The 27,132-nt window shown below is 37.3% G+C and overlaps 1 protein-coding gene across 2 annotated transcripts in view; it reads right to left on the bottom strand.

The window, feature by feature from the left end:
* Positions 1 to 27,132, bottom strand: part of LOC131028834 (uncharacterized) — a 68,812-nt gene that overhangs the window by 18,232 nt on the left and 23,448 nt on the right. The window contains exons 2-6 of one of the 2 annotated variants that reach the window (XM_057959186.2): positions 5,647 to 5,753; positions 4,665 to 4,777; positions 4,423 to 4,505; positions 3,874 to 3,982; positions 3,521 to 3,534 (exon numbers count right to left, since the gene is read on the bottom strand). In XM_057959186.2, the coding sequence (XP_057815169.2) occupies positions 3,521 to 3,534; positions 3,874 to 3,982; positions 4,423 to 4,505; positions 4,665 to 4,777; positions 5,647 to 5,753 (426 nt within the window). The remainder of the gene's footprint in view (positions 1 to 3,520; positions 3,535 to 3,873; positions 3,983 to 4,422; positions 4,506 to 4,664; positions 4,778 to 5,646; positions 5,754 to 27,132) is intronic. The other variant, XM_057959187.2, reaches the window with a different exon arrangement.

Raw genomic sequence — 27,132 nt, 5'->3', positions numbered from 1 at the left:
CCTGACCCTTCCAGAGGGTCCAGGGCGAAAATCCTAAAACCTGTCTTTTCTTCCAAAGTTTGGGCAAAGCTAAGCTTAGGCATGGGTATAAGAAGATGTTTGAATTGCCTTAAAGTCAAATTGGATTGCTAAAGATGAGAATTTCGATGCCAAGACAAAAAATCGCTCCTGACCCTTCCAGAGGGTCCAGAGCGAAATTTCCAATTCCTCCTATTTTCCTTGCATTTCAAGATAAACTTTTGGTTTTCAAGACTTGGATGGGAGAGAGGCATGATGTTCTATGCCTTAGAAGTGATTTGAAGTTAAAAAGCATGAAGGAATAGGCCTAAAACTCAAAATTCGCTCCTGACCCTTCTAGAGGGTCCAGGGTGAAAATCATAAAATCAACATATTCCTTTTAAGTTTGTGCAAAGGCAAGGATACACCAAGGTGGAAATGACCTTTAAGACCATTGATGAGTAATTGTTTGTTTCAAAAGTTGATGATCCTAGGTCAAAGAGGGAAAATCACTCCTGACCCTTCCAGAGGGTCCAGAGCGAAATTCCCAAAAATACAATATTTCCTTCAAAATTTTGATCAGCTAACCCAATGATGGAAGGAAATGAACCCTGGAGATTGCCTTGGGGGAGTTTAAAGATCAAACTAAGGTGAATTTTGGCCTAAAATGAAAAAATCGCTCTTGACCCTTCCAGAGGGTCCAGGGCGAAATTCACATTTTCACCTAGTTCCTGCATGAAAAATGATATAAATTCGAAATACAAGACCTTGAGTAGGTCAAGACACACATAAACTCACCTTCTAGGAGATTTTGGAGTCAAGAAATGAGAGATTCAGGATCTAATTGAAAAAATCGCTCCTGACCCTTCCAGAGGGTCTAGGGCGAAATCATCAGGAAGCTTCATTAAGCCTCAATCAACCTCCATATTCCTAAATTTTCACCAAATTTGCCAAATTCAAGACATTTGGGAGGTTGAATTAAATTAGCATTAATTAAGGCATTGGCAATTTAATTAATTAATTTTTAGGCCTTGAAATAATTGAAAATCCACCTTGAAGGCATCAAAATTAATTTTAAAATTTAAGAAATACATAGTGAGCGCTCAAAATCATTATTGTGCCTTTACAAACAAGTCAGCCATCTTTTGAGAGGTATTTTATTTTATTTTTTGCCCTATTTGCCAAGTCGGCCTTGAGAGAAATTAGGGCGAGCACCCTATATAAAGAAGGAGTGTTGTTTCAAATTTCAAATCATTTATTCATTCCTTCTAAGTGCGATTTTGAGGAGCAGATTGAGGAGCGAAATCCAGCAGATTGGAGGCGAGTTTTTGCTAAATGTTGGAGGCTAAAGAAGGTGAAGCTCTTTTGAAGGCTAATGGAGGCGTAATTCATCCAAAGGAAGACCACAATTCAACCCTTGTCCAGCAAAATCCGGTCTTCTTTCTTCATTTTCCAAGGTTTTATAATTAAGCATTCAAGGGAAGGTATGAAGAATCATTTGAAGTTCTTATTCAAGGCTTGTTTTGATTTTCATAGCAATTTTTTAAAAAAAAAAAGGGTCTAAGTCTTGAGAATTTGATTTCATTCATAATTAATTGAAAAATGAAGAATTTTGGATTTATCATGACATTTTCAAATTAATATCTTGAATCTTTCCCTTGAAAAGTCTTAATTTCTATGCTTTAGGTATGATGCTCAAGGACTAACTTTAATCTTTTGTGTAGGCATCAAATGGCGACCCCGGAGTCGAAAGATCAACTACTTGGCGGACCCTCATCAAAGAAGATCGAGTCAGGACAAGGACGATCTCCTCCAGTCCAGTTTTATTAAGGACGACCTTCTCCATCTATCTTCCAGTCCAGCATTTGAAGGAAAGCATCACCAAATTGAGAATCAACCAAGTATTAGACAAGGTGGCATCCTAGTCATCATTCCTCCAGTCGGGTTGGTCCACCTCAGCATGTCCAGATTCAATGTACCTGGCTCATTAAGGGTGGCACAAACTTCGATGTACCTACCCCGGCTATCTATTGGTCGAATATTCCAGAGAAGACATGTGTCCAAATAATGCAATTATTTCATTGGTCAGAATTAAGTTTGTTGTAACAAACCCTAATTAGGGTTTCATTGTAAAATCTTGGCCATTGATCTCAAATTGATCCAAGCCATTGAATGGTATTGTGGGCACTATATAAGCCCTGGCTCTTCATTTGTAAAGGATAATAGTTAGTGAATAAGAGTCAACAATAGTTAGTCAGTAGTTAGAAGGTGAATAGTTAGCTAATAGTGGATAGTCAATTGATAGAATAGCACTTAGAATAGAATAGAGAGAGAAGGCAAAGATTGTTGCCAAGATGTTGTAAAAGACTTGTAAAACTTCATTGAAGAAATGGTGAAATCTATGGGTCGATTCAACAATTTGCATGGTCTCTATACTTCTCAGATTTGATTTCATGTTATTAGATGAGTGGAAGAAATGTGTTTGATTGATGGTGAAATTTGTTTTCCATACTACTAGCAGTTTGTTGATTGCAGACTTGCCTTGTGTAGTCAACTAGAATCATTCAGCTTAAGCTCAACTTCAATTGTCGCTTCTTCACTGATATGCATCAGCTTGATGGTGTCTATGCCTGTAGCGATGATCTAAACATCATAAAGCTTTCCTCCGAAGATCGCACTAACCTTGTGGAGATGGTCCTGCGATGTCAAAACAAGACTTAGTTAGAATTTCATCAAAGATCAATCATTGCTCCTACATTTCTTAGTATCAGAATTAGATCCTTTCTTTGCCCTCGTCCTTTTTCCTTTTTTCAAAATCTAAGCCAGTGAAATCCTGTGATTCTAGCAAAACAGACGTTTAGGTCGTCAAGTGTAAGTCCCCTTGTGATTCCAGCAAAATCACATCATACCATAGAGAGCTTATCCACACGTAGAGATCCTACATACAAAACCTTGGAGTTACTCCGACTGATCCTTCAGCAAGATCTTCAGCAATCGGGAACTTTGTTCAAGAGAGGATAAGGTACCCTTTAGGTATTTTATTTTGTGTTCGCATGTGCATAAAAAACACATCAACAATACTTTCCTAAGATGAGTATTTTTGTGACATATTTTCGGTATTTAACCAAATTTTAGTCGCATGTTTTTTAGTTGAACTCTTGCCGCAAAATTTTTGGATTTGTTCATTGAGATGTCTTCAAACTCATGTTCTAATAACCAAAGAATATATCATTGTTGAAAACAAACTCATTTAGATTTTCTTATCTTCAAATTAAATGTTGTTAAAGACACTACTTATCAAAGCGATAATAAGATATTAATATTAAATTGACCACTTGTAACGCAAAAAATGTATCAAAGATAATTCTTTCAAGGACCATCAACAACAGCAGTGGATTTAATTTTAAGACAATCACAATGATGTGATCATCTTCACTATATGTATTTCACACATCAAACCAATTCTAGCCGCTTATCTGAAGACATTTTCTTAAAAACACAATAGGCGATTCATTAAACTTACATTGCCAGATTTTCCTGAAGCATCCAGATTGCCCATGTCAAATTGTAAAGAAAAACCAATCACCCAGTTAGATATCCATGTTTGGTACAACAATTAAATGAAATAACAGCACCACTTTCATTTCCCCAACTGAAGCATAAAACATAAAAAGAAAACACTAGCAAGAGATGAATAATCACATGTGAAAATAATCATTGCAACAATGGAATAGTTTTGGATTACCTGTGAAAGTGACAACAAGAGTATATGCAGCCTTTTTTACAGTTTTTCAAATATAAATAAGACCAGAATAATTTGTGGATACAGTCATTTCGCATGTAAACAAGCTACCATATAGAACTCTTCATACTGACCTCCTTTTTGTCTTCTGAATCCTGGAACAGGTCCTACCTCCTTAGCTAACTTTGTGAGAATGTCATCAAATGTCCTCTCTGTATCTTCACCTGACACGTTCACTCTTACCTACACTCAAGAGCCAAAGCCATCAACACATCATAAATGAACTAGTAATAGATAGATTTGCTTATCTGCTCTATCCCCATAAGAAATGTTTTCAGACGGTGTGTCATATCAATCTGAAGCATAGAGTACTTGTGCAAAATAGTATTATATTTTATTCTATTTTGTGTGGCATCAAAATAGAATTCAACTCTTGGAACAAGAAAAGGAAATGATGGGGCCTAAAAGTGGCAACCAACAATACCAACTATGCATACTCCAAATCATGTCCTTTCATTCTAAAAGATTGGAGAACAATGTCGCATGATTGCTAAAATAACCAGAACTACAACTAAGATACATCAGGCTCCAGTGTATCTCGTATTTATATTTTGGGAAGGAAAACACCTTAAACAAATAGAATCAGTGTACCGAAATCCCTTTTTGAATAAACAAGTTCTCACATGGATTTTTCCATCCTCACGAGACTCAACTGTTATCTCCCTATCATTTATCACCAAAACTTCAGGCTTTGACTTTTCCAAACCTGAAAGCAGCAAGGAATTGAAAGTAGAAAAATAAATATACTATAGCCTCTGATATTAACAACATCCACAAACAAACTATTCAAGTTGCAGAGTTAAATATATTGCAAGACACCAAGGTATATCATAATCTTATCCCAAATATGCTATCAAACATTTACCTGTATCTGCTGCAGCTGCAGAATTTATGGTCAATCTATTACACTTATCATTGGATAAAAATGGGATCCTGAAAGAGACAAGTGGAACATAAATTATGATTGTTTCTTGATTCCTGTCAAAAGATACTCGATGAGAACACATTGAAGATTACACCATGCAACTCAAGTAAGAAAATCGCTAGAAGAAGAATTCACTTACAAGAAAGCCAATTACTCAGAAATTAAGGAATAGATGACATAAATGGCACATAATTCAGGAGACTAGCTATGCAAAAATGAGAGAAAGGAAAATCGCCTAATGAGAATCGAGATCATGAGTGGAAATAGCCTGCTCTATTTTACCATCCTGACATAACTATAAGATCAATTGATGTCTTAGGATGCTTGAGAGGTTGGCTTATATATTCACAAGAAGCTCTCAAGTTTAAACACTATTAGGTGCAACTCCTCAACATCTAAGCTCATAATTTCCTCCTTCCTCTCTGAACTGATACTGATATGTAAAGTTATACTTGTGCGTGAATCTCTAATCTTACATAAAAGGTTCACATGATATCATCAAATTCCTGTTTATCTTGCATACTTGAACCACTTTATTTTCATATCAAATAGCAAATTCTCGAGGCATTATAAATTCTTAATGAACAGAAAAGTAAATATTTTTTATTAAAAACATAGGTAATAGAAGATTTTAACACAATCCGAAAGAGTTCTAAACAACACCTTGGCATATGCTTTCATCAGTATTGCTTATATAGTTAGGATGTGATTGAAAATCTACATTTCCTTTACTTCAAAATTTCTAACTAGATCAAAAGTCACTGGCAAGTCGTAAACATATGACAGACAATATGATTGAAAAATTCACCATTTGTATCCTAAATTATCAAATTATCAAATGCAAAGTCGAAGCATTAATATGTATCAAAATTTCATTAATTCCCAAATATCAAAGAGAGAAGACATAATTGATAACCCTGACCTTAATGGAAAGCTTTCCCTTGTGCTATAGACATGTGAAGCGAAATGTTTCTTGTAGGTGCATCGAACATTGACAAGGTAAACCGATTTCACTTTGTAGACTGCTACCTGTAAGGGCATAAAATAGTTTATAATGCATTCATAACCCACTTGCACATTAAGGAGGAAACATAAACTATAATATAAATGGAATTCAATGGATTTGCAAAACATTTGTCAGGATTTTTAACCTCTTCAAACTTGGTCCAATAATTTATTTCCAAACTCTTTCTCAGTAGGCCTGTGCAAATATGGGGATAGTGAATGAAACGATTCCAATTCACTGTCACGAAGTTTTAGAAACATTACATAGAGGAATCCCTAATTAACATTCACTTATCATTGGTCCTTGTTAGACATCTTCATCTTTACATTCACAGTATGATGGTGTCACACCATTAGATAGTTCAAGCTATCATGCTTCTTTATCAAAACAGTATCCTCATTCAATATTTTGTATTCAAAAACCTTCATATAAAACCCTTCCAGTTTGGCTGACAGTAGCAACCGTCATCAAGCAAGCTAAATTCTGTTCCGAAACTTTAGATAGCGTTTCTGTTTTTTCTGACATTTGCAATCTCCAGCAAGCATTCTAAAATTATTAAGAAGTAAATTAGACCTTTGGCCCCTCCAGAGTATGCAACAATCCTCGTTTCTCATTTTTTAAAATCATCTACTATATGACTATATCAATTTAAAGCCTAAAATATAGATTATTAATGTCTGAATGATGCTCAGTTGATTGACCATATGGTGAAACTGAGGCTGTCTAATTTGGAAATAAAATGCTAGTATTCCTAGATGGGGATTAAATACATGCTAAATGCAACCATCCTAGGATACAGCTTGTAATAAAATAAAATGTACAAGAATATATAGGATATATTCTGCGAATAATTGATCATAATATGCCACTTCAAGGGGGTAACCTCCTAATCCACTTCGAGAGGGATACATGCAATACTCTTCAATAACTCCAAACTTAGCATGATGATAATAACTAACCTATACCTCTTAAGTATACCATACTTATGCCTTGGATACCACCTAGACCGACTTAGATATATCTAACTCCTATGAAGACATATATAAAAGTTAATATATATATATATATATATATATATGTAGTAACTTATTTAAGAGTTAAGGTAACCACAAGCTGACTCCTCATAACACAATACACACTATAGGGTTAGGGGCATAACATTGCCCCCCTCTTTACAAAAGCATTATCCTCAGTGAAAACTTTTTATTTTTCTTCATCTTTATCTCTTTTGTTTTGCTTCTACTTCTTTCTTCTTCTTTTTGTTCTTTCTCTTGTTCATGCTCTTGCTCTTTCTCTTGTTCTGGCTCTTGCTCTTCTCTTGTTCCTATTCTTTTTCTTGCTCTTGCTCTTGCTTCTACTCCTTCTCTTTCTCTTGCTCTTGTTCTTCTACGTCTTTTTCTTTTTGTTATTCTTCTACTTCGTGTACTAGTTCTTTTTTCTTTTTCTTCTTCTCTTGCTACTTCTTTTTTGAAAAAGTTCCAACAAAATAATTTTGTAATAAATAATGCAAATTAAATCAAAATGATCTGAATTTTTTTCTGTTACTCACCAAAGCCTATATATCATTTTTCCAAACAAAATCTTCAAGAAATTAGCTATTTTGCAGCTTTGAGAGTGAAGTTATTGGAAACCCAATTTCACAATAAGTCACTTATTTCTGCTCTAATTTCTTTAAAACCCGCACTGCAGACTCTTCAATAACCTTCTCAAAAACCCTTTAAAAATGAGGTAGAACTTCACTCAAATCTGGGAGATATGTTCTTTACAAAAATTTAGGGCAGAAAATCTAATTCTGCAATAACTCGCTCAATTCTGCTCCAATTCATCTAAAAATTGGACTAAAGATGATTCCATATATCCTTAAAAAACCCTTCAAAAATCAGAAAAAAAATCGCTCATATTTGAAAGATATGCGATTTCCAAAATGACCTCCAAAATTGATAAAAAAGCTTTGCCTTCACAGTGCCAAGATCATGCTCTGATACCACTTGTAATGAAATAACATGTACAAGAAGAATATAATAGGATATATGCTGCAAATAATTGATAATAATATGCCACTTCGAGGATGTTACCTCCAATACTCTTCAATAACAACTCAATAGTCAACATTAACTAACCTATACCTCCTATATATACCATACTTATGCCTTGGATTCCACCTAGGCCGACTTAGATACTTAAATATAACTCCTAGGATGACCTAACTACATATATATGATTACAAAAATAATTATGTAACTTATTTAAGAGTTAAGGTAGCCACAAGCCGACTACTCATAACACAATACACATTATTGGGTTAGGGGCGTAACACAAGTTCATTATTCATATAGGATTAGAAGATCCACTCTTGAGTCCTTCAAGCTCTAGCACAGCGCCAAATGTTAATATATACCTTATAATGTCATATGACAAATAAAGACTTTATTATCAAGTTTATATCAATGCAACATTTGGTGTTGTAACACGTGACCATGTTCAAAGTCCAAGGTTGACAAAACGTTGAACTGCCTTAAAAAATTTCATGATGTATGAAAATTCTATCGAAATTCTATCGAGTGAGTAGATCCATTGAAGCAAAAAAGGGATTTTCATGGCAATAGCATCAAGATAACCATTGATGTAATCATTCTACATGGTAATGACCATTGATGTAATCATTCTACATGGTAATGCAGAATTAGTGTATTTCCATAGTGTTAATTTTTTTTTTCTCAGAATGATGTAATGAATCCCAAGAAAAGTCAGAGTAAATTGAAGAATGAGAAAACAGATGCATTAAGCGTAGTCTAGCCTTTATGTTCAAGTGGTGTGTTAGCGATTTAATTTGCAATTTTTAGTATGAAACAAAAAGGAACCAATGTGTAGTAGAACCTCTTTGAATTAGAAGGGAATGGTCTTTGTAATGAAAAACAAAATCTAAAAACCTAAGCTGCACATTATGTGCTTGATACTTATAATTTGTAAGTGTGCTTTCTAGGATGGTTCATGCATAGTGAACAATACTAAAGGTGGATCTTTTTAGATTCAACTATGGCAAAAGTGTAACGCACATCAACTCCAAGCAAAAAGGTTTTTATGCTTTATGATTAAAAGTAAACTCCACAACCATTAAGCTCAGGATATTCAACTAAAGGCAAGGATTGAGTAGTTAAAGTACACATAAAGTTAGAATTTGGTTTTAACAATACAAACAACTTAGTAAATAAGAAAAAGGGAATTGAATACAAAGTAAAAACACCCACTTCACTGCAAGTTGCAATACAAAGCTAAACAAGTAGTCACATTCAAAACTACAACAATCTGGCACAACCCGATTTGTATAGATTTAAATATTATTAAATAACTTGGACATGGACAAATATTAGAATAAAACTTTGATATGTGGACTTTGATTTACTCAAGAATTTTAGTTCTTACAAACGAATAAATGCAATGCAAATAAAATGTGATGAACGTGATGTATCAAATTGAAATTGGAAATAATTTATGATGCTTTTTATATAAATGTTGATTGCATGGGTTTTGACTTGGGACTTGGTTGAAATTTGTGTTTGTTGGTTGAAGTTGATTTGTCATGTTTGTTTGTGAGAAGGGTGTTGATATGTAGAGTTGTTGGTAGAATGGATTTGTGAATTGTAAGTCTTGTGGGTGGGATTGGAGTAATGAAAATGAGGAGGTTTTGGCTCTGCTATTTTGAATGTTCATCATTTGTTGTTGTAAGCTGTAGACCTGTTGCCCTAGGATTTTTGTGGATGATGACGGATAAGGGATGGAAGGGATAAATTTTTCGCCTTCCCCACGAAATGCATAGTGCCATTCCATGATGTTTATTCAATTGGTCTTGGACTAAGATTAGGGGTGTTTAAGATCAAGAGGATGACGCTTTGGATGTGACCCTGACAGTTGGTTTTGATAGATTGTTTTGATTTTTGGGATTTTGGATGATACTACAACTAAAATGTACCTATGTCTTTTAATTTTTTAGGATTTAAGATGACTCTAAAAAGAGGAACTAGATGCACCTATTGACTCTAAGAGCTTGATTGATCACAAAGTTTGAAATGATTCAGATCCTAGTTGACAGCTGATTGACCCTATAAGGCACTAGTTTATATATATATATATAAACGGGATCATAATATTATCTTGACTTTAAGAAAAAATTAATAATATTCATTGTTATCTGCATGTGCAAGTGCATGAAAAACTTTCAAATTGAGCATGTGATGTAAAATATGTTGAATTGTCACTATTTGTAACCAAAAAGATAGTGGAGTTCTAAGCAAACTTAGTTTTACCTGGCCACTTGTAGAATCAGCTAACAACTTGTAGGAGTAAATTTTGGACCAAACACAAGGGTAACACTTAACCATTTGCCAACTAATTAACATGCGTACCAAGTTAAGGAGTATAACTGCTACATGTCTCAGGCATCAACCTTAATTTTGGGCAGTGGAGAGCTGATAAGAACAACCAATCTAGTGAATCAGGGACACTTTTTGGAAAACAAAAAAAGGGTATCATCCATGCGGATTCCTTTTTCTAAAATATTTCTCAATCACTCTAGAGCTTGAATAGCAGAAGTCAAAATACAAAGGAGTGAGGAGATACAGGCCTAGAACGTGGTAGTTGGATGGCGAAGGTTATAATACTCAACAAAAACAAAGATCCAAAGCTGGCTATGTAACAAATCCACTTTTGTGCAAAGTGAATATGTCTGTTTAATTGAATCGGTATTCAGATATGCTCTGCAAATCACGAGCAATTGAATACGTTCTCAAATTTTAAATCTCTTCTAAAAATTTGTACCTCCTCCATCGAAATTTCTAGTTACCAATTTGCACTGCCTATCTAGCTGAGACTTAATGCAGAGTCAAGCAGAAATTGTGTCTTTTCAATGACCTTATGTGAATTCCTCTTTTACTTTTGCCCTTAAGCTCACATAGGAAGTCGACTCTATTGAGTCGTTCCAAACCTGCATCGGAGTTTTGAGGTATATTGTTGGCTTCATTGTAAACCAGTTTTGTACAGTGTGTATTAGCCTGGAAGGCCTTCTTATTCTATGTTGGAATCGGTCCTTCTGTTCAACTGTATTTCCCTTCCTAGTAGCACCAACCTATCACAGCATAGACGTATCTCTCAAGTTTAATGAGGGATGACCAAAGTACAATGACCCTTCGGTAACAAACGATATCCATCACTCTTACACTTTACTTGGAATTCGATTCACCTGCTAATTTTTTTTCAAATCTGTAAATGTCTTCCTTGAATTTCTTTACCCTATTTTAGTCCCCAAAATGCCTCAAGCACTGTGGTAGGAAGCTAAGTTAACATACAACGCCTCCTTTTTGTATATTTTTTTGAGAAAAAACAGAACTTGAGTCAATTTCAATCGCAAGGATACAAGTTACTTAGAGCAAAAAAAAAATATATATATATATATATATATACGGCTCATTCTCTCCAATGTGAGCTAGTTGGATCCTTAGCAGATCCGTTGGAGAAAAATGGTTACCAAAACTGTGAATCGATTTGGTAGTAGCGCCTACCTCTAGCCACTCAAAAGCAGAGAATAGAAAACGTGCCATGATAGACTTAGCATTTAGAACCACTGCTCTGTAATCTTTAGGCGATCTGTTGTCTAAAATGATTCGAACCACAATTGATCAGTGTTATTCTGTGATCATAATGGTATCTTATTCGTATTTTGGAAACTTGTTCATGATTTGCCCAGTTCTGCACACCAATCATTTAGATTTCTTGCCATTGAGCTTGTGAAGAATGTAGAGTTTAACATATGAAGCCAATCCAAATTCTGCTATTCACTCTATGTGAAAATAGCTTGGGTGACCATTCAATTTATAGCATCAGCAGTAGTTGCTATACATCTAATACCAAAAAAAAATATTATGTCAACAGAATTGTCACAGGAATAACCTCAGGGTTAATGCACGTAGAATTCATTTCATGGTTCAAAATACCTCCACGTGAAGAAACAAATAGGTATCTAACACTAGGTATTGTAATATTATCATCTATGAAAAACAGCAATCGATAGATCCACAGAACCAATGCTTTCATTTAACCGATAACAACAGAATTGTTTTAGAAAGAAATAAAACATAACTAAAGGTGATCCGTCTGTGCATAGATTTCCCCAAAAAATTAATACGTAACTAAAGAAGTCAAGGGCTATTAGCTGTTAGAGCGATCTGGATGGAAATTTAAATTAGATTTAATATTTTTCAATTCAGGCTGTCTGCTGTTACAGACTAAACAGGTTTTAAATCTATGCAGACTTATTTCACAAGCATTGGCAGTACATAGAACTCTGTTGTAGCCTGCATTAGCTAGGGTCTAGTCAGATTAGTTCCCGCTTCTTTCTTAGTATATTTGTTATTATTTTCATAGAGTCATTTGCAAACTACTCACTTACACAAATTCAAGTGTGAGTCATGCATGAAGAATATGTTTATTTATCAACATGCATATGGCTGAAAGTACTTATACTTGCTTGTGTAACCAAATAGCTATTCTTGAATCATGAGAAGATCTTTAATGTCGAAGCATTGATTTTGTTACTAGTTCATTTATCGTATTAGAAATATAATTAGTGGTCCAAGGGGTTGAGCTTAGTTGGTTAAAGCATTGAGTTCTCAATGTGGAGACTCAAGTTCAACTCTCATGAGGGACACCTTTGTGTAGAATTCTAAGTTGTTACTCTTGGTCTTCCATTGTTGTTTAAAAGTGGATTTCTAAGTTGTGACCCTTGGTCTTCCAATTGTTGTTTCTAGTTTGGTGCTCGAAAGGAGCTAGTATTTGTACTAAGTTTGCTCGAAAGGAGCTGGTATTTGTAATAAGTTTGTAACGTGGATGCTTGAATGAGCAAAAAATGAGCTTTGTGATTCTATGATACTTAATACAAAAAAATATAATTAGTGCTAGAAAGAATGGTACAATTATATTTATGTGAAATTTTAGGATGTTAAAAATGTATTCTTTTATAGTCATCAGAAGGAATATTAATTGATGCTTGAACCGGATTAACTATCACCTCCTTAGGAAGGTTATGATTTAATTTTTTTTACTTTATCAAAATGGGTGGTTTAATTCTCAAGTGGTACTTCGTATGATTATGGGCACGTGCCGAATATGGAACAACAAAGAAGGGTAAATCTCGACACCTGATTTACCTGCCGATAGTCAGCAAAATCTTTGGCCAAAGTGTTTAAATCAATATGATGTTTGTTGATTTCTTTCTTTACTCCCTGCCATATCATGGAAATAGGACTACATACTCATAGGTGATATGCATGTTAGTTATTTTCATGTTGCACTAGGATTCCATCCCACATGCCAGTTCCAGTTTGCTAGAAGCTTTGTGCAAGGGTCAAGGGCTCTTTGAGCACCGGGGAAGCGAATGCTTCAGACGGAAAATGTGCTTGGACCACACATTCATCTCACAAGAACAAATGGAGAGGAGTCCACAGCGATTGGAGACAGTTTTATAATATCTTTACATTTATTATTATTAATGTAATTCAACCATTTGGTCTTTTGTATATGCATAATTTTCGACCTCACGGTCACATGTAAATGTATTTTGACCTTATGGTCTCATTTGTACTATATCTTGACTAGAGAAAGTTTGTAAATTAAAAACTCTAATGTAATTATTGATCAGATTTTAGTTAATGGAAATTATTAAGGATTTTCTATATTTTATATTTTATGATAATTTGAGTCTCTACACAACCATCGTAACACCTACTACAGTACAAAGATTACAATAAAAGCCAAGTCACATTCAACTTGTAAAATCACAATAACATATAAGATAAAACACTTCAACAACAATAACAATAGCACTTATTGATAATGTTTATAAAGCATTGCATGAAAAGAAAAACAAAAGCTAACGACAACTCCTAAACTAAGAATAGTCTGCTTGTGTGCAATGCAAGCCTTCTTATAATCCTAAATCCTAACTCAGTCAGTCTTTAATTAGATTCCTAAAAAAGGATAACTACCAACTAAAAAAAAAAAAACTAAAGTTGTATGGACCAAAGATGAAAAACTCTTACTTGACAATAACTCTTTTGGGCCAAATTTTTTTTAAAAACTCGAGACTCAGAAAAAACTTGGGAAAAAATCGGCAATAACTCAACAAATTTATTGAACATTTGAAATATATAATTTCTTAAAATATTCTTAAAAAACAAACAGATACACTAAATTTATAGAACATAATAATATATTACTGGTTTCCATCATATATAAATCAAAGCTTGAGTTAAATACATATCATACATCAAAAAAACAAGTGCAAACTCTAAATAAATTTGAGTTCAATACATATCGTAGACCACAAAACAACTACAACCTTTGAATACATATTAAGTTCAAGCTTTCATATCAATGAAAATTAGAAATCATAAATTTCATCTATGACTAAAGCTCAAAAAAATTGTCGCCACTAAGTGGGTGCTACCATAGATAGTGCTACTGCTGCAATATCCTCAATAGGTGTTGTTGTGCCTTGCACACACTCCCCGTCATCAACAAGGTCCCCCCTTTTTTCCGTTCTCTTGTCTCGTCCTCGCTCAAGTCCTGGGTAGGGAGTTTCAGTAATTCGCAGAGGGAAGATGTAGCAGCTAAGAATTTGAATGATGAGAAGATGACTAGCCTAAGTTCTAGGTACTGGAGTGTTTACATCTTGAAAATGAGAAGCAAAATTTTGCATCTAAGTCAAATGACCAAGCTACCAAGGGGGTTTTGAAAATTCAAAGTTTGCAAAATGATCCTGAAGCCAAGTTGAAAAATGTCTTTAAGACCTCTCGAGAGCCAAAATCGGCCTCTAAGGCCAAAATGCGAATTCAAAATCTCTAAGGCCCAAGATCTGCCTCCAGACCAAAATGCAAAGTCATTGAAAGCAAAATTGACCTAAACACCAAAAGGTTACAACGCAAAAGTTCAAAATCGGCTTTGTAAGCTGAAATGCATTCAAAAGTTTGAAAATCGGCTTGATAGGCCAAAATGTGAGAAACAAAGCAAAGGTAAAAGCTCACAAAATGGCCTTCTAAGCCGAAATTCATTAAAGCCCACAAAATTGGCCTTATAGCCCAAAATGCAAGGTTGTGTTATCAAAAATCGGCCAAAATGGCCAAAATGGGAGGTGATATCTCAAAAGCGCGTAAAAGATGCATTTGGGCTGATAAGAAAATGGCCTTATAGGCCGAAAACGACTTAAAATCATGCAAAAGGGCCTTATAGGCTGAAAACGACTTAAAATCATGCAAAAAGGCCTTGTAGGCCAAAAATGAGAACATCTACCAATCGCGCAATTAGCTTGCATTTTTCCTCAAGAGCCCAGAAATTTGGAGACTTAAGGCATCAAAGGGAGAATTCGTGCAAAGTCTTCTGATTTGCCAAAAAATGATGAGCAACTTCAAAAGTTCGCAGAATAAGCTCACAGGCCAAAAAGTTTGTAAAAGGCTTCTAAGTAGCCGAAAAGCGACAAAAGGTTAAAATTCAGCCTCTCAGACCGAAATGCACACTTAAGAACCCAAAATTGGCCTCCAAGGCCAAAATGCAAAGTTCAACGAAGTTCTTCAAAATCGGCTTCTAAGCCAAAAATGGGAGAAAATAAGAAAATCGCGAAAATGTCCAAAAGAGTTTTGAAACGTCTAAGCTCGCGAAATCGGATTTCAAGCCGAAAATAGTAAAAAGAGGTAAAACTTGCAATGAAATCTTATAAGCCGAAAATGAAATAATGATTGAAAATCGCACACAGTCTTCATTTTTCCCGAAAATGGATCAAATTAGAAAGTCTCGCAATTAAGCCGAAAAAGTTAAAATCGCGATATAGGCATTTGGACCGAAGATGAAAGAGTTTTAAAACGCAACCAATTCGCAAAACAACTTTCGAGGCCGAAAAACTTCGAAGAGTTCAAGTTCACATTATAAGAGAAGAAGCCGAAAAAGGCAGGGAGGGTGTTAAGTTAAAATTTCGCGAAATGATCCAAACACCCGAAAATGATCAAAGGAGAAAATCGCGAAATGATCCAAACACCCGAAAGGTAAAGACACCAACTCGCAGATCATTCTAACATGCCGAAAAAGGTATGAAGACACATCACGCGATATATGGTTCAACCCGAGTATCAGCAAGGAGATATAATTCGCGAAGTATCGGCTTTCAGGCCGAAATTGAAAGTCACAAGTTTGCCATTTCCCCCAAAAGAGTCTTTCAAAGCCGAAAATTTAAGGTTTTTGAAAATCACGATAATACCAAGTTGCCCGAAAACTTCAAGTTTTCCACAACTCGCAACATAATCTTCTTATAAGCCAAAGTAGGAAGTTGTTTAAAAGCAGACACATCGCGCAAAACCTAGATCGCGTGAAAGGCCAGGGAACATTAGAAATTTTTCAAAGCTCCCAGATTCAACGTAAAATCCCGAGGAAAGAAATCGCAAGACTTGCAAAACCAGTTCCTAAGCCGAAGATTGAGCAAGCAAACCAAATTGCATGGAGAACATTGTTCAAGTTTCGAAGTTCGCTCAAATCATTCATAATGCCCGAATTTTGGCATTAAGGTAAACTTCGCGAAAGGGTTTTCCAAGAGGAGGTTTGGCAAAGTGTTAGGAACTGAAGTATACTCAATTTGCAATCAAAATTTGCATCGCCACGTAAGATAAAATTTGCCCTTCGCATGGTTAACATTTTGCAAATATGATCATTTTTCTTTTACCTAAGGTGGACTTGCAAAATAAATTGTGAAAACTTGAACTTAAACCTTAGGAAACAGTCAATCATTCACCAAATCGACCATTCAGCCAAAGACTTGAAACTTAGGCAAAATTTAAGAATTCTGGTCCAAAACTGTGAAACGCATAGGATCATCTTTCTGGTAATTTGTACACAGAATCATCTTCAAACAATCAGCATACAATTATCAAAACATTCAAACGTTGAGTCGCAAGACAGAACGTTTGCAACTTTCCGCCATCAGCAATCAGGAGTAACATTTCGAAAATCCACTCTAAGAACAACAATTAACCAGGCCAACTTGATTTTCAGCTTCAAATTGCATTTGGCTCCCAGACAATCAGATTTAAAAAAAATTTGAATGTCGCGTTTTAGCAATGTTTTCAAATTTCAATTATCTCGTTGATCGTCAATTTTAACGCTAACGTCGTCTTTTGGCTTTGCTAACCTGTTTTTTTGCCTTAAACTCGTCTTGTAATCCGTGTCCGATTGTGCAGGATAGATGCCTAAATCAGCAACAGAGTCCTCAAAGGCACCTGATGCAACTGGAACATCACGGATTTCCAAAGTTGACATTCCCTGCAAGGTCGAAAAAATGAAGTACCAGTACCAAGGAGGAGGAGTCAAAGAGTCAAAGGTCCAAAGTGTGTGGGACAACATAGGTGATACGAACCTCGGACATATTGATATTCAGGATTTCAAGAACCGAGTATACTCTCCTAACACCTATGGCAAGCCCAGACGGATGATGGAGAGTGGTATTGCTCAGGCAGTTGGTTTCCCTCCGGTTGTGCAGAATTATGAATTAGTGGTTGAGGCTGCTAAACATTATCAACCGGAAACCAGATTAGTGGTATTGAAAGGGATGGTACTGGTTGACTTCACGCCTAAAGCCCTTGGGGAAGCATTTGATATCCCGTTTCCTGATAATCCCACTGCCACAACTATCGATGAGGCTCAAATTGTTTATGACATGAATCCTGTTAAGTGCAAAACATTGATAAACGAAGAATGGTTCAGTGAGAGAAGACCGCCAAGCACTAGAATCAGTAAAAAGACCCTCAGAAGCAATTTCCACAATGAGTATGGTGATATGGTTACCTTACTCAGCCCGGTCATGGGACTTCCTCAATCCAATCTCTTTGAGGAATGGATGTTCTACTTCATTGAGCAAGTCTTCGCTAGGAAGTCCAAGTTCGACTGGGCTCAGATCATCAGCGATAATATTCATACACAGCTGGTTGAGCTTGAAGAAAAAAAGTATTTTGCCATGACTTCCTCCTTGGTCTACATGTTTGCTCAACATCAGCCGTTATTGAGATTAATTAAGAAAGGAGAGATTGGGAACGGGTCGAATCAGGTGAAAGTATACGACTGCTACCCTCAGTTGCATTACTATGACATTGCCCAAAGAGAAAAGAATAGCATCGCATATGCAATTGGTCAGTATGAGGGTGTTAATGATGCTTTTACAATGCGCCTGGTTAGATTAATGCAAGGAGGATTGCATATAAGGCTATCAAAGCAGGCTACTACCCTGATCCGGAAATACGGTGCATGGTTCATCCAGTTCCCCAGATTCACCTACATCAGAATAGCGGACTTTGAGGGAACACCGTATCGGCTTCCACGTTATCCATCAAACAGATTAGTCCTCATGGAGGTCGCAAGGCAGGCACACCCGGGAGGCAGCATGCTCAGGGACAAAAAGCAATCAAGGTTCACCTTCCCCATGATTTTAGGTAATCTTGATGTACACTTCAAGAATTCAGTGCAAGTTGAAGAATCATTTGCCGAGTTAGCATCCTATTGCTTACAGGAGCATTTCCCCAAGAAATGCTTTGATTGTGATGAATTGGCAAAGAGAGCCTACGACAAGCATTACAAGGCCAAGGTATCGATTGAGGACTATTGGAGCAATTGTTAAGATGACTTTGAGGTCCGTCGGCGGGAATATTCAAGGTTGAGTGTTCAACAAATGCGGCTTTATGAGTACCGCCAAGTCCCAAATCAAGTAACAGACTATGGAAATTGCTTGCAAGTCCAAGAATTTGAAGCAGTCAAGGACCTCCCACTAGCCATTGATTGGACTCAGGACCCTATCACAGATTTTGAAGCGGTTATGGAAGGTCCAAGAAGGTACACAGATAACTGGCTATCCCAACAAATAGAGAGGCTAACCCATGAAGGAACCCAATTCACATACAATTTGATGGGTGATCTCGATTCCGAGTCTTCAGAGGACGAAGGAACCTCAAGCGCGCCAAAAGAAGAGGTTGAGAAACCTGAAAAGAAGAGAAAGAAAGCAAGAGCCAATAGAGGGACTCGGACGTCGAAAAGGATAGGAGAAAAGATCCCAATCAGGAGGCCAGAGGTTACTTCCTCATCCAAGGACCCCAGTTCGGAGGATGATGTGGTTGAACTTGATTACATGCCCACTCCACCTTCGCAGAAAGATCCTGTTGCATTGGAGGCAAATAATCCTCAAATACAAAATGAGCAAGAAGAAGAGCTGAGGATCATTGGTTTGGATGGACCTGGAAATCAGGTCGAGGAGGGAGAGATTGCACCTGATCAAGGGATTGGTAAACAAGAGCTCACACAAGAGAGCAGACATGAGTTGCAGCAGGAAGGCAGCAACAAAGATGACACCACGGTTGAGGGAGAACAGAAAGAAGATGGAACTCAAGAGCCCACCAGAACTGAAGAGTAGCCATTACTAGAGGATACCCAGCAGTTGCTCAGTGAAGTGGGAGAGAACTCAGCTGTGAGTAAAGGATTAGATACTACACCCATTCCTCCTATATCTGATTAGTTACGAATCGGCAGTGAGTCAGCTGAGGCCTCCAAATAACAAAGTGAGAATCTAGCAATTACATCTGGACAAACCATCCCTCAAGACTAGTTAATAGCTCGCGCACAGCGGAAAGCGGCTATCAAGCCACCAATTAACTTGGAGGATATCTTCTCTCGAATAGGAGAAATAAAATCCAAAGGCAGGAAAAAGCCGAAGACTTACTCCAGGATCACTAAAGATGAGCAAAGGAATCGCACGATTCATATTGCTACCCCACCTGCAGACAAACCAGCAGATCAGATTGCATTGGCCGATTACAACGTTATGACCATCCCAATAGGGCAAACAACCAAAGAGCAAGAGAGGGAAGAATTCAAAGATTCTGTGCAGAATATGCTCAGACAGCTGGATGAAATGACCGCTGAGAGAGATATGTACCAGGCTTGTGCTGAGCAAGCTAAGGGGTACATAGATCACCTGTTGAGACCGCTGCAGCATACTGCTGAATCCCATGTTCCCCCATTGGCACGAGCACAAAAGACTACAGCTGAATTTGAAGGAGTGCATAACACTGCCAAGGCCGTCAAGGAATGGATTAGGGGCATTAAAGAAAAGGGAGAGCAGATCATCAAAGATGTGTAGAAAATGGCCCACGATCGAGAGACCATTCGAGTCAAGATGTTTGAAGTAAAGAAGGAATGTTTGAAAGTCCATGAGATGGTTGGTATGGTTTTCCCCCTCATGAGGGCTCTTTTCTGGACCGACACTCAAATTCCCACATTGCATACTATCCTGGATCCCTACGACATCAACACTTTCAAAGAGTGGTACTGGACTGCCAGCATGAAAAATGATATGAAGGACACCATAAATAAAGAGCAGGATGAGTGCGAGGAAATTTTGTCAAACATGAAGGATCTTGGTGAAAGGATCCTCAGATCGATGGTCCTTGGTTGGAAGAGTAGCATGAAGGATAATGAGGTACGACCACGGTGGGAGGATAGACTGAGAATTGATAAAGTCACGTACTCCATAGAGGACCTGGAATTTGCCAGTGGCATGCAGACATATTGGGTTTTGAAACTCGTCGGTCAATATGGAGTGATGAGTTGAAACATGTGGATCGCCACCGAGAGGGTATGCAGTACAAAATACGCCATCCTCCTATGTGCCCCAGCAAGGGACTGTTCCAACTGTGCATGAGATTTCAGGATTACGTTCAAGTAGAACGTGCAGCAAATCGAGACATCTGGGGAGAGTACTTGCACGACGAAGTTGAATTTTTGGAGAAAGAGTCTACCTCGGGGAAGGAAAAAGTGCTTTCTTGAGAATATCTGTTTCTTTCAAATTCTAAATGCACTTTTTCAACATAAAGTTTCTTTCCAACTTCCAAAGTCATTGTAAATTTTTGAGCTCCATGCAAGTGCACTTTTTGGAGCAGCTTTATGTTTGGTAGTTGGTAGTTATTAGTTACTTTATGGTTGGTGGTAATATTTTGTTTTCCATTTATGGGTATGGGCAGCCATGTTTCATAGGATGAACCTAGGCCACTTGTAGAATCAAATCCTGGCCATTCATCCATTTTTGAAAATCTATATAAGGGATAGTCCCTTCTTTTTTAGTAAGAAATTGTGGATTGTTGCAAAAGGTCTGCAGAAATACATTCAGACTTAATGAAGATTAAAGTTGTTACTGTTTCATGTGAGTGCATGGTCTATTTCTTCACTCTTTAAATTTATGTATGCATTTTGCTTTACAAAATAATATGTGCAAGTTGATATCTGATAGAAATCTTCCTTCATACCATTAAGGATTGGTTGATTGCCAGTTCCTCTGCATGGTTAGTCTGAACTTACTAGTATGCTTAGTTCGGTTTTTTAACATGGAATGTATGAATCTCTCAAATTCAGTGTTTATGTTTAAAAACTTGAAAATTTGTTTCCCCTTTGGAGATTGCATCAATTTTATGTAGTTGTGCGAATTGCTGGCGAAATAAAATTTGATTATTGCAAGATTTCTGTCTATTAGCTTGAAGGTGTTATTTTTAGAGTGTTATTTTTAGGTAGATTAATTAGGCATTTTCTCCCTCTTTTCCCTTCCTTTTTCCCCTTTTTTATCAAAGTTGAAGTCCGAACAGCATCGTATTAAGGCAAAATCTAATGAAATCAAAACTGTAGGATCTTAGGGAGCCTGTGTGAACAAAACCAATTATGTCTAATCGTAAGTCCCCTTTGTGTTTCCAGTAAAACACATCAAACTGTTGAGCTATCCTGCAGTCAAGACCTGACAATCGAAACCTTGAGGTCGTCCTCATTGATCAACTAAAATAGCATTAGGGATTTCCTTATCTCAAGAGAGGATAGGATACTTAGCATACACGACTTTAGCCACGTCAACAGGTGCCTCAACAGGTGAGGAAACTGCCTCTACTAAATCACCAACCTCATCTTTTGCCTCCTCACGTGCTGCCACTTCTACCTCCCATTTAGCTGCCTCCCTCTCCAACTCAACTAAGTGATCATCAGTGAAAAATGGATCCACATCAACATCAACACCATTAGGTGCAGCAATCCAATTTGCTAAATATGGATCAATGTCATCCAAGTCAAGTGCTTCATGTGAACCTTGCCTTGTACCTTCTTTTCATGCAATCAAATGTTGTAACGCACATATGCAAGATCATTCAAATACTTTAAGTCAACCTATTGTGTTTTTTTGTGTAAATGGCCTAAAAACACTCCAATCGCACTCACAACCAAAAGCACTATTGGTTGAAAATTTTGTACACTTGGGGAAATATACAAAATTGTGGTTTCAACCACAACACACGAGTAAAAACTCTCCTAATTAAGGGAAGGCCCCCCCTATCTAACTACAACTTTGAAAATAAAACAGGATGGGACAACAATCTTTCTTCTTCGTTCAAGAAAGACAATATCCTTTTCTCTTCACAGAAAAGGATAGCAATTGAATATAAATAGCAGTAACAACTTTCAAATGAAATGAGAGGAAGGAAATGAAGTTTCCTGAAAACGCAAAGACTTCCGTCACTTCCTTCGGGACGGGACGACAATATCAAGCTCAAAGACTTGATTATATGAAGTCCTATCTACCCTTTTCTACACTAATGCTATAAAGAACAAGTTATGACAGCTCAAAGACTAAAAGACACTATTCTTTTCTTCTTTAAAACAATGAGGAGTAGTGTAAACTCAAAGACTCATAGCTATTTCCCACCAAATCTATTCCTAAATTCTCTTAAGAACAAGTGAAAGCACAAAGACTTGCAGCTTCTCTCAACAAAATATTTAATTTAATCTATATTAAACTCAACTACTTGCAGCACAAAGACTGCAAATCAGAAGTGATTAAGCTCTTTAGGAACACTTGCAGGAAAGATAATATAGAACACTAACTCAAGAATGTAGCACAAAGACTCAAAGCTTGAGCAATTTCCTTCTATTCCTCTCAATTCTTGAATTTACACATGAAAGCTCAAAGACTTCTTTGCTGTAAATTTGGCAGAGTTTTTGCTTGCTTTCCAAAAGATAAATATTACAATAAACCCCTCAAGTATTTATAGAAGAGGAGCCTTGAGAAAAAGGTGGGAGGATCCTAACTAACTTAAGAGATTCCCTCAACCACCAAGACTTATTCAATAACTAACTAAGACTTATTCCAACTACAGTCCTAATTGGACACAACTTGTAGTTGTCTTACATGTAATTACAAAAGTGCAAGTAATGTGTAACTTGTTTTTTACAAAAATACTTTTACATGTAACTTGTCAAAACAAAATTACAACTAAAGATTACAAAAGTGGAAAAATACAACTAAGTGTTGAAAATCACTTAAGTTGCATTTTGTGAAGACACAAATCCTTGAAATTTATGGATGCTTGTTTGTAGTTCCTCGGGATTCGGTTCATGGGTGTTCTTGGCAACAACCATGGTCTTCACAATAGTGTCATGACACCGGAGGAGCGCGGAATTGTTTTTATCCAAGATAGACTGGATTTCATGCAGAAAGGTTTCGTATTTCATCAATGTCTGAATTGAAGCGGTCGTGAATTGTTCGCTCCTCCATTCATTATGAATCCTCATTTGTAAATCAGCAAGAACTTCTTTTGGAATCAGCTCTCCATCCTGACTTACTATGTTGCAAGAGGCCCTTTCACAATGTGAGACAATATCTCGGAAAACTTCACCCCGGAATCTCTTTGCATCACCGATCTCCTCAATGAGGGATTTAAGAACAAGGGTCTTGTTTTCTAGGAGTTCTTCAAATTCCAAGTACATGATCCTGGAAGAGATGATGGCATGCTCCTGCAAAACACTCAACTGTTGTTGGGGCATGGTACGCCAGATTGTCAAACTTTCTTCAACACTTTCCAGATTCTTTTTGAAAGTATCAGAAGTCTGACCCAGTTTCTCCTCAATGGTCTCTAACTTAGACATCATCTGAAAAATGTCTTTCATTACCTGTGCACATAGATCATGAAGCTGATCAACCCAGGAATCCAATGCTTGTACCTTCTGAGCAGTCCTTTCCACTCCACGAATTGATTCTTGGGAACCAGAAGATCCTATGGAGTTACTCCCTTCAGCAGCAGGTTTTGTGATTTTATGTTCGGCTGCCATAAGTTGTCGGTTTTCATCTTCTACCTTGTCTTTCTTTGCTAGAAGCTCATCACACCTTTGCACCAGCGAAGCAACAGAAAACTGGGCATCATGTTTAATGAACTCATGCGTTTGTTTGCCCAACTCTATCCTTGTAACCTTATAATCAGCAGCTGACATTTCTTCAAGTGGCTTATCTGCAATAGGTTCCACAATTTCAGCTACCTTCATCTTGTTGCTGTCAACAGTTACTTTGGAGATAGTCTTGGCCTTCTTAGCAACTTTGGATCTGAACTGTTTTAGTTGCTGATAGTCGAAGGCATTAGGTGAGATTTCTTGCTTCTTCCTTTTCGGGGTAAAAGAACTAAGTCATGGAGGCAAAGTCATCAACTCCCCTCCAGTAGCAGCCGTAGGCAAAGGAGAAGCAGTTTCTGTTTGAATCACCGTGGTCATCATGGGAGGAATATCTATTTGGACAGCGACCACGGTTTGCTCAATTACCAATGGGCATGAAGATTGCCTCATGAATTCTTCAAAACCAGAAGTGGAAGTATCAATTTCTGATAACTAGATGCAAGTAGGAATATCCTCAAGAACTTCCAACACACTCTCTTGTTGATGATTAGGAGATGGCTCGTATGCTAAAATGGGAATAACATTCTGAGGAGACTCGTCCACAAGCAAATCAGGAGGAGAAAGAGGCGTCTCAATGGAAACTGGAGAAATGATCTCATGAGGCGAGTCTGAAACTAGAGACTTAGGAGCATCATCAGATTGCTGCCCTTCTTCTGGATTATCCAGATCGATCACCTGAACATGGAACCGTGATTTTTCCTTCCCACAAACTGTCATCTCCTCCGAAGGAAGCACTACTGCACGACTGACTCGCAACTTGATCCTTGTGCCCGAAGATGATGCACCCTCCTTGTTGTCAACCTGAATCTCAGACTTACGTCCAAGAGGTCCTGTAGAATCATCTTCTTTTCCAACCTTGATTTTTATAGGTCTAACAGCATTACTTTTCAGCCATGCGTTGGTGTTGGCCAAGATAGGCTAAAATCTCTCAAGGATGGATATGCACTCTTTGTGAGACCATTGGATCAAAGGAAGTGGAGCTTCCTCAACCCTTCGAGAAACGTATTCAGGATCAAGTATGTGCCCATCATCAATCATCCCTTGTGGGATATCCACCAAGTTCAAATCAACAATTTGCTCAACAGTGAGCCTGCAGTAATCCATCTTCAGAACTTCGGCTTCTGTGCGAAGATCTACCCAGATGTCCTCAATGCGATGCACATGCACAAAGGATTTCTTGATCTTCTCCTTCATACCCCTGTAATCAAAATCAGCTCTAGGTTTAAACCTTTTGAGCTTGATTTCCTGCAATTCAGTCTCCATGGCCTTAGCTTTCACAGATGTGACAAGGGAATACCGGCCAATTTTCAATGGGTTTGTGGTAGAGATCCCATTCCAACCTTGTGTCTAGCAGACTAGAAAGTGTGGACAGCCATGATCTGTCTTCCCAACTCCATAAGAATGATCTTGTCAGTCGGGTATCTAGGAAGCATATATGGCTGACTGCCATAGCATCCAATTCTCATATAGGTGAAGGTGGGAAACTGCAGAAAAAAACATCCATACTCGCACACCTTTTCCCATGCCTCATCTGATACTCTCTTGTTTCTCAAACTGACAGATGAAATATCCGAAGAATGCATCTTGGACTCTTCTGAATGGCAACTGGTCATAATACTCCCAAACTGGTATAAGTGAGTGATCACCCTTGGTAGAAAGACCTGGAAAATGTCTAAGTGATACTGCCAAATATACCAAATATGAATTCATGAAGAAGGTCATGGTGGTAGGAACTGCTGCAAGTTGTTCGCACAAGGCATCGCTGATGACTTCTCCCCATGAAATGTGATGAGACTGCCTTATGAACATGATGAACTGGTACATCCAAGGCTCAAAGACATTGGAATGCTCAAGGCCAATCATCTTGCTGAGAAGAGTTATGGTGTCTCCTATCTCCCATTTGAAATCGCAGCGGTACAACTTTGCCCACCTTGAGAAGGAGGCTCGTGGCTCTTGGATCCACCTGTTGATATGTCGCTTGCAATCTTTTTCCCTCTTCACATAATACTCTGCTGCACTTTCTTTGGAGATTTCCATGTAAACAGGTGCAGGAGGTATTCTGAAGACCTTCTCAATCATATCTGCATCAAGACGGATTATAGCTTCGCCATCATCATTTTTGATGACTCTTGTCTCCTTATCAAAATGATGGGCGCAGGCGAGAACAAACTCAGGTTCTAGGGCAGCCACCGAGAAAGAAGATGCATGATGGATATGGCTGTCCAACAGCCGCTGCAAGTTATTATCCTGTGGATCTTCTACCCTCTTGATGAATTCTGACATATCCACATGCCCTATTTCCGTATCTTTGATACGATCCAAAGGGGAAGAAACTTGGGAAGGTGCTACCTCATTCTGATATTTGTCATATTTGTATTTCATCTTCTTTGGAGCTGGAGATGTCGGCAAATCTAACATTGATTGTGAACTTGGAATACTGTGATGAAGACTTAAAAGAGTTAAGGCAACATCATAGTCAGCTACAAATATCATTCTTCCTTCTTCAAATGGGAATTCAAATGGGAAAAACTTCGATTCTTGAACTTCACGATTTTGTGAGAGGAAGAGGGGAAATATATGGAAATGGGAAAATCTTGACTTTGACCAATTTCGGATCTTGGGAAAAATTTTGAAGTATACAAGTTGGAAAGAACATACATGCAATCGGGGTTTTAAAACCCAAATGGAAGTACACTTGTAATTTTGCAAATGGAGAAATGGATGGAAAATGAGAATTTGACTTGAGGAAAATGATGGAAATGGAAAGTAGGGATATGAGAAAAATGAATAGATAGAAATGGAAAATCTGGGAATGTCATTTTCATGAAAATGGGAAGAACTCTTTAACATGTAATCCGGTTTTTAAAACCCGAATTTGAAAGGGGGGGGTATTTCATACTTTTCAACTTGGAATTTTAACCAAAAATGGTTAAATTCCTTAACCGTAAGGGAAGAACAAGAATTTCCAGCGAACTTGTAATCGGGATTAAAAATCCCCAATACAAATAAAGAGAGAATTTAGGGAAGAACAATGCAATTCAAAAATTGCATACCAAGGGGAAGATTTCTCTCACAAAA

The sequence above is a fragment of the Cryptomeria japonica genome, chromosome 5, assembly GCF_030272615.1.
Source record: "Cryptomeria japonica chromosome 5, Sugi_1.0, whole genome shotgun sequence".
In the NCBI taxonomy this organism is placed as follows: Eukaryota; Viridiplantae; Streptophyta; class Pinopsida; order Cupressales; family Cupressaceae; genus Cryptomeria; species Cryptomeria japonica.
The sequence above is the reverse complement of the archived record's forward strand: the minus strand, read 5'-3'. Positions and strand labels throughout refer to the sequence as shown.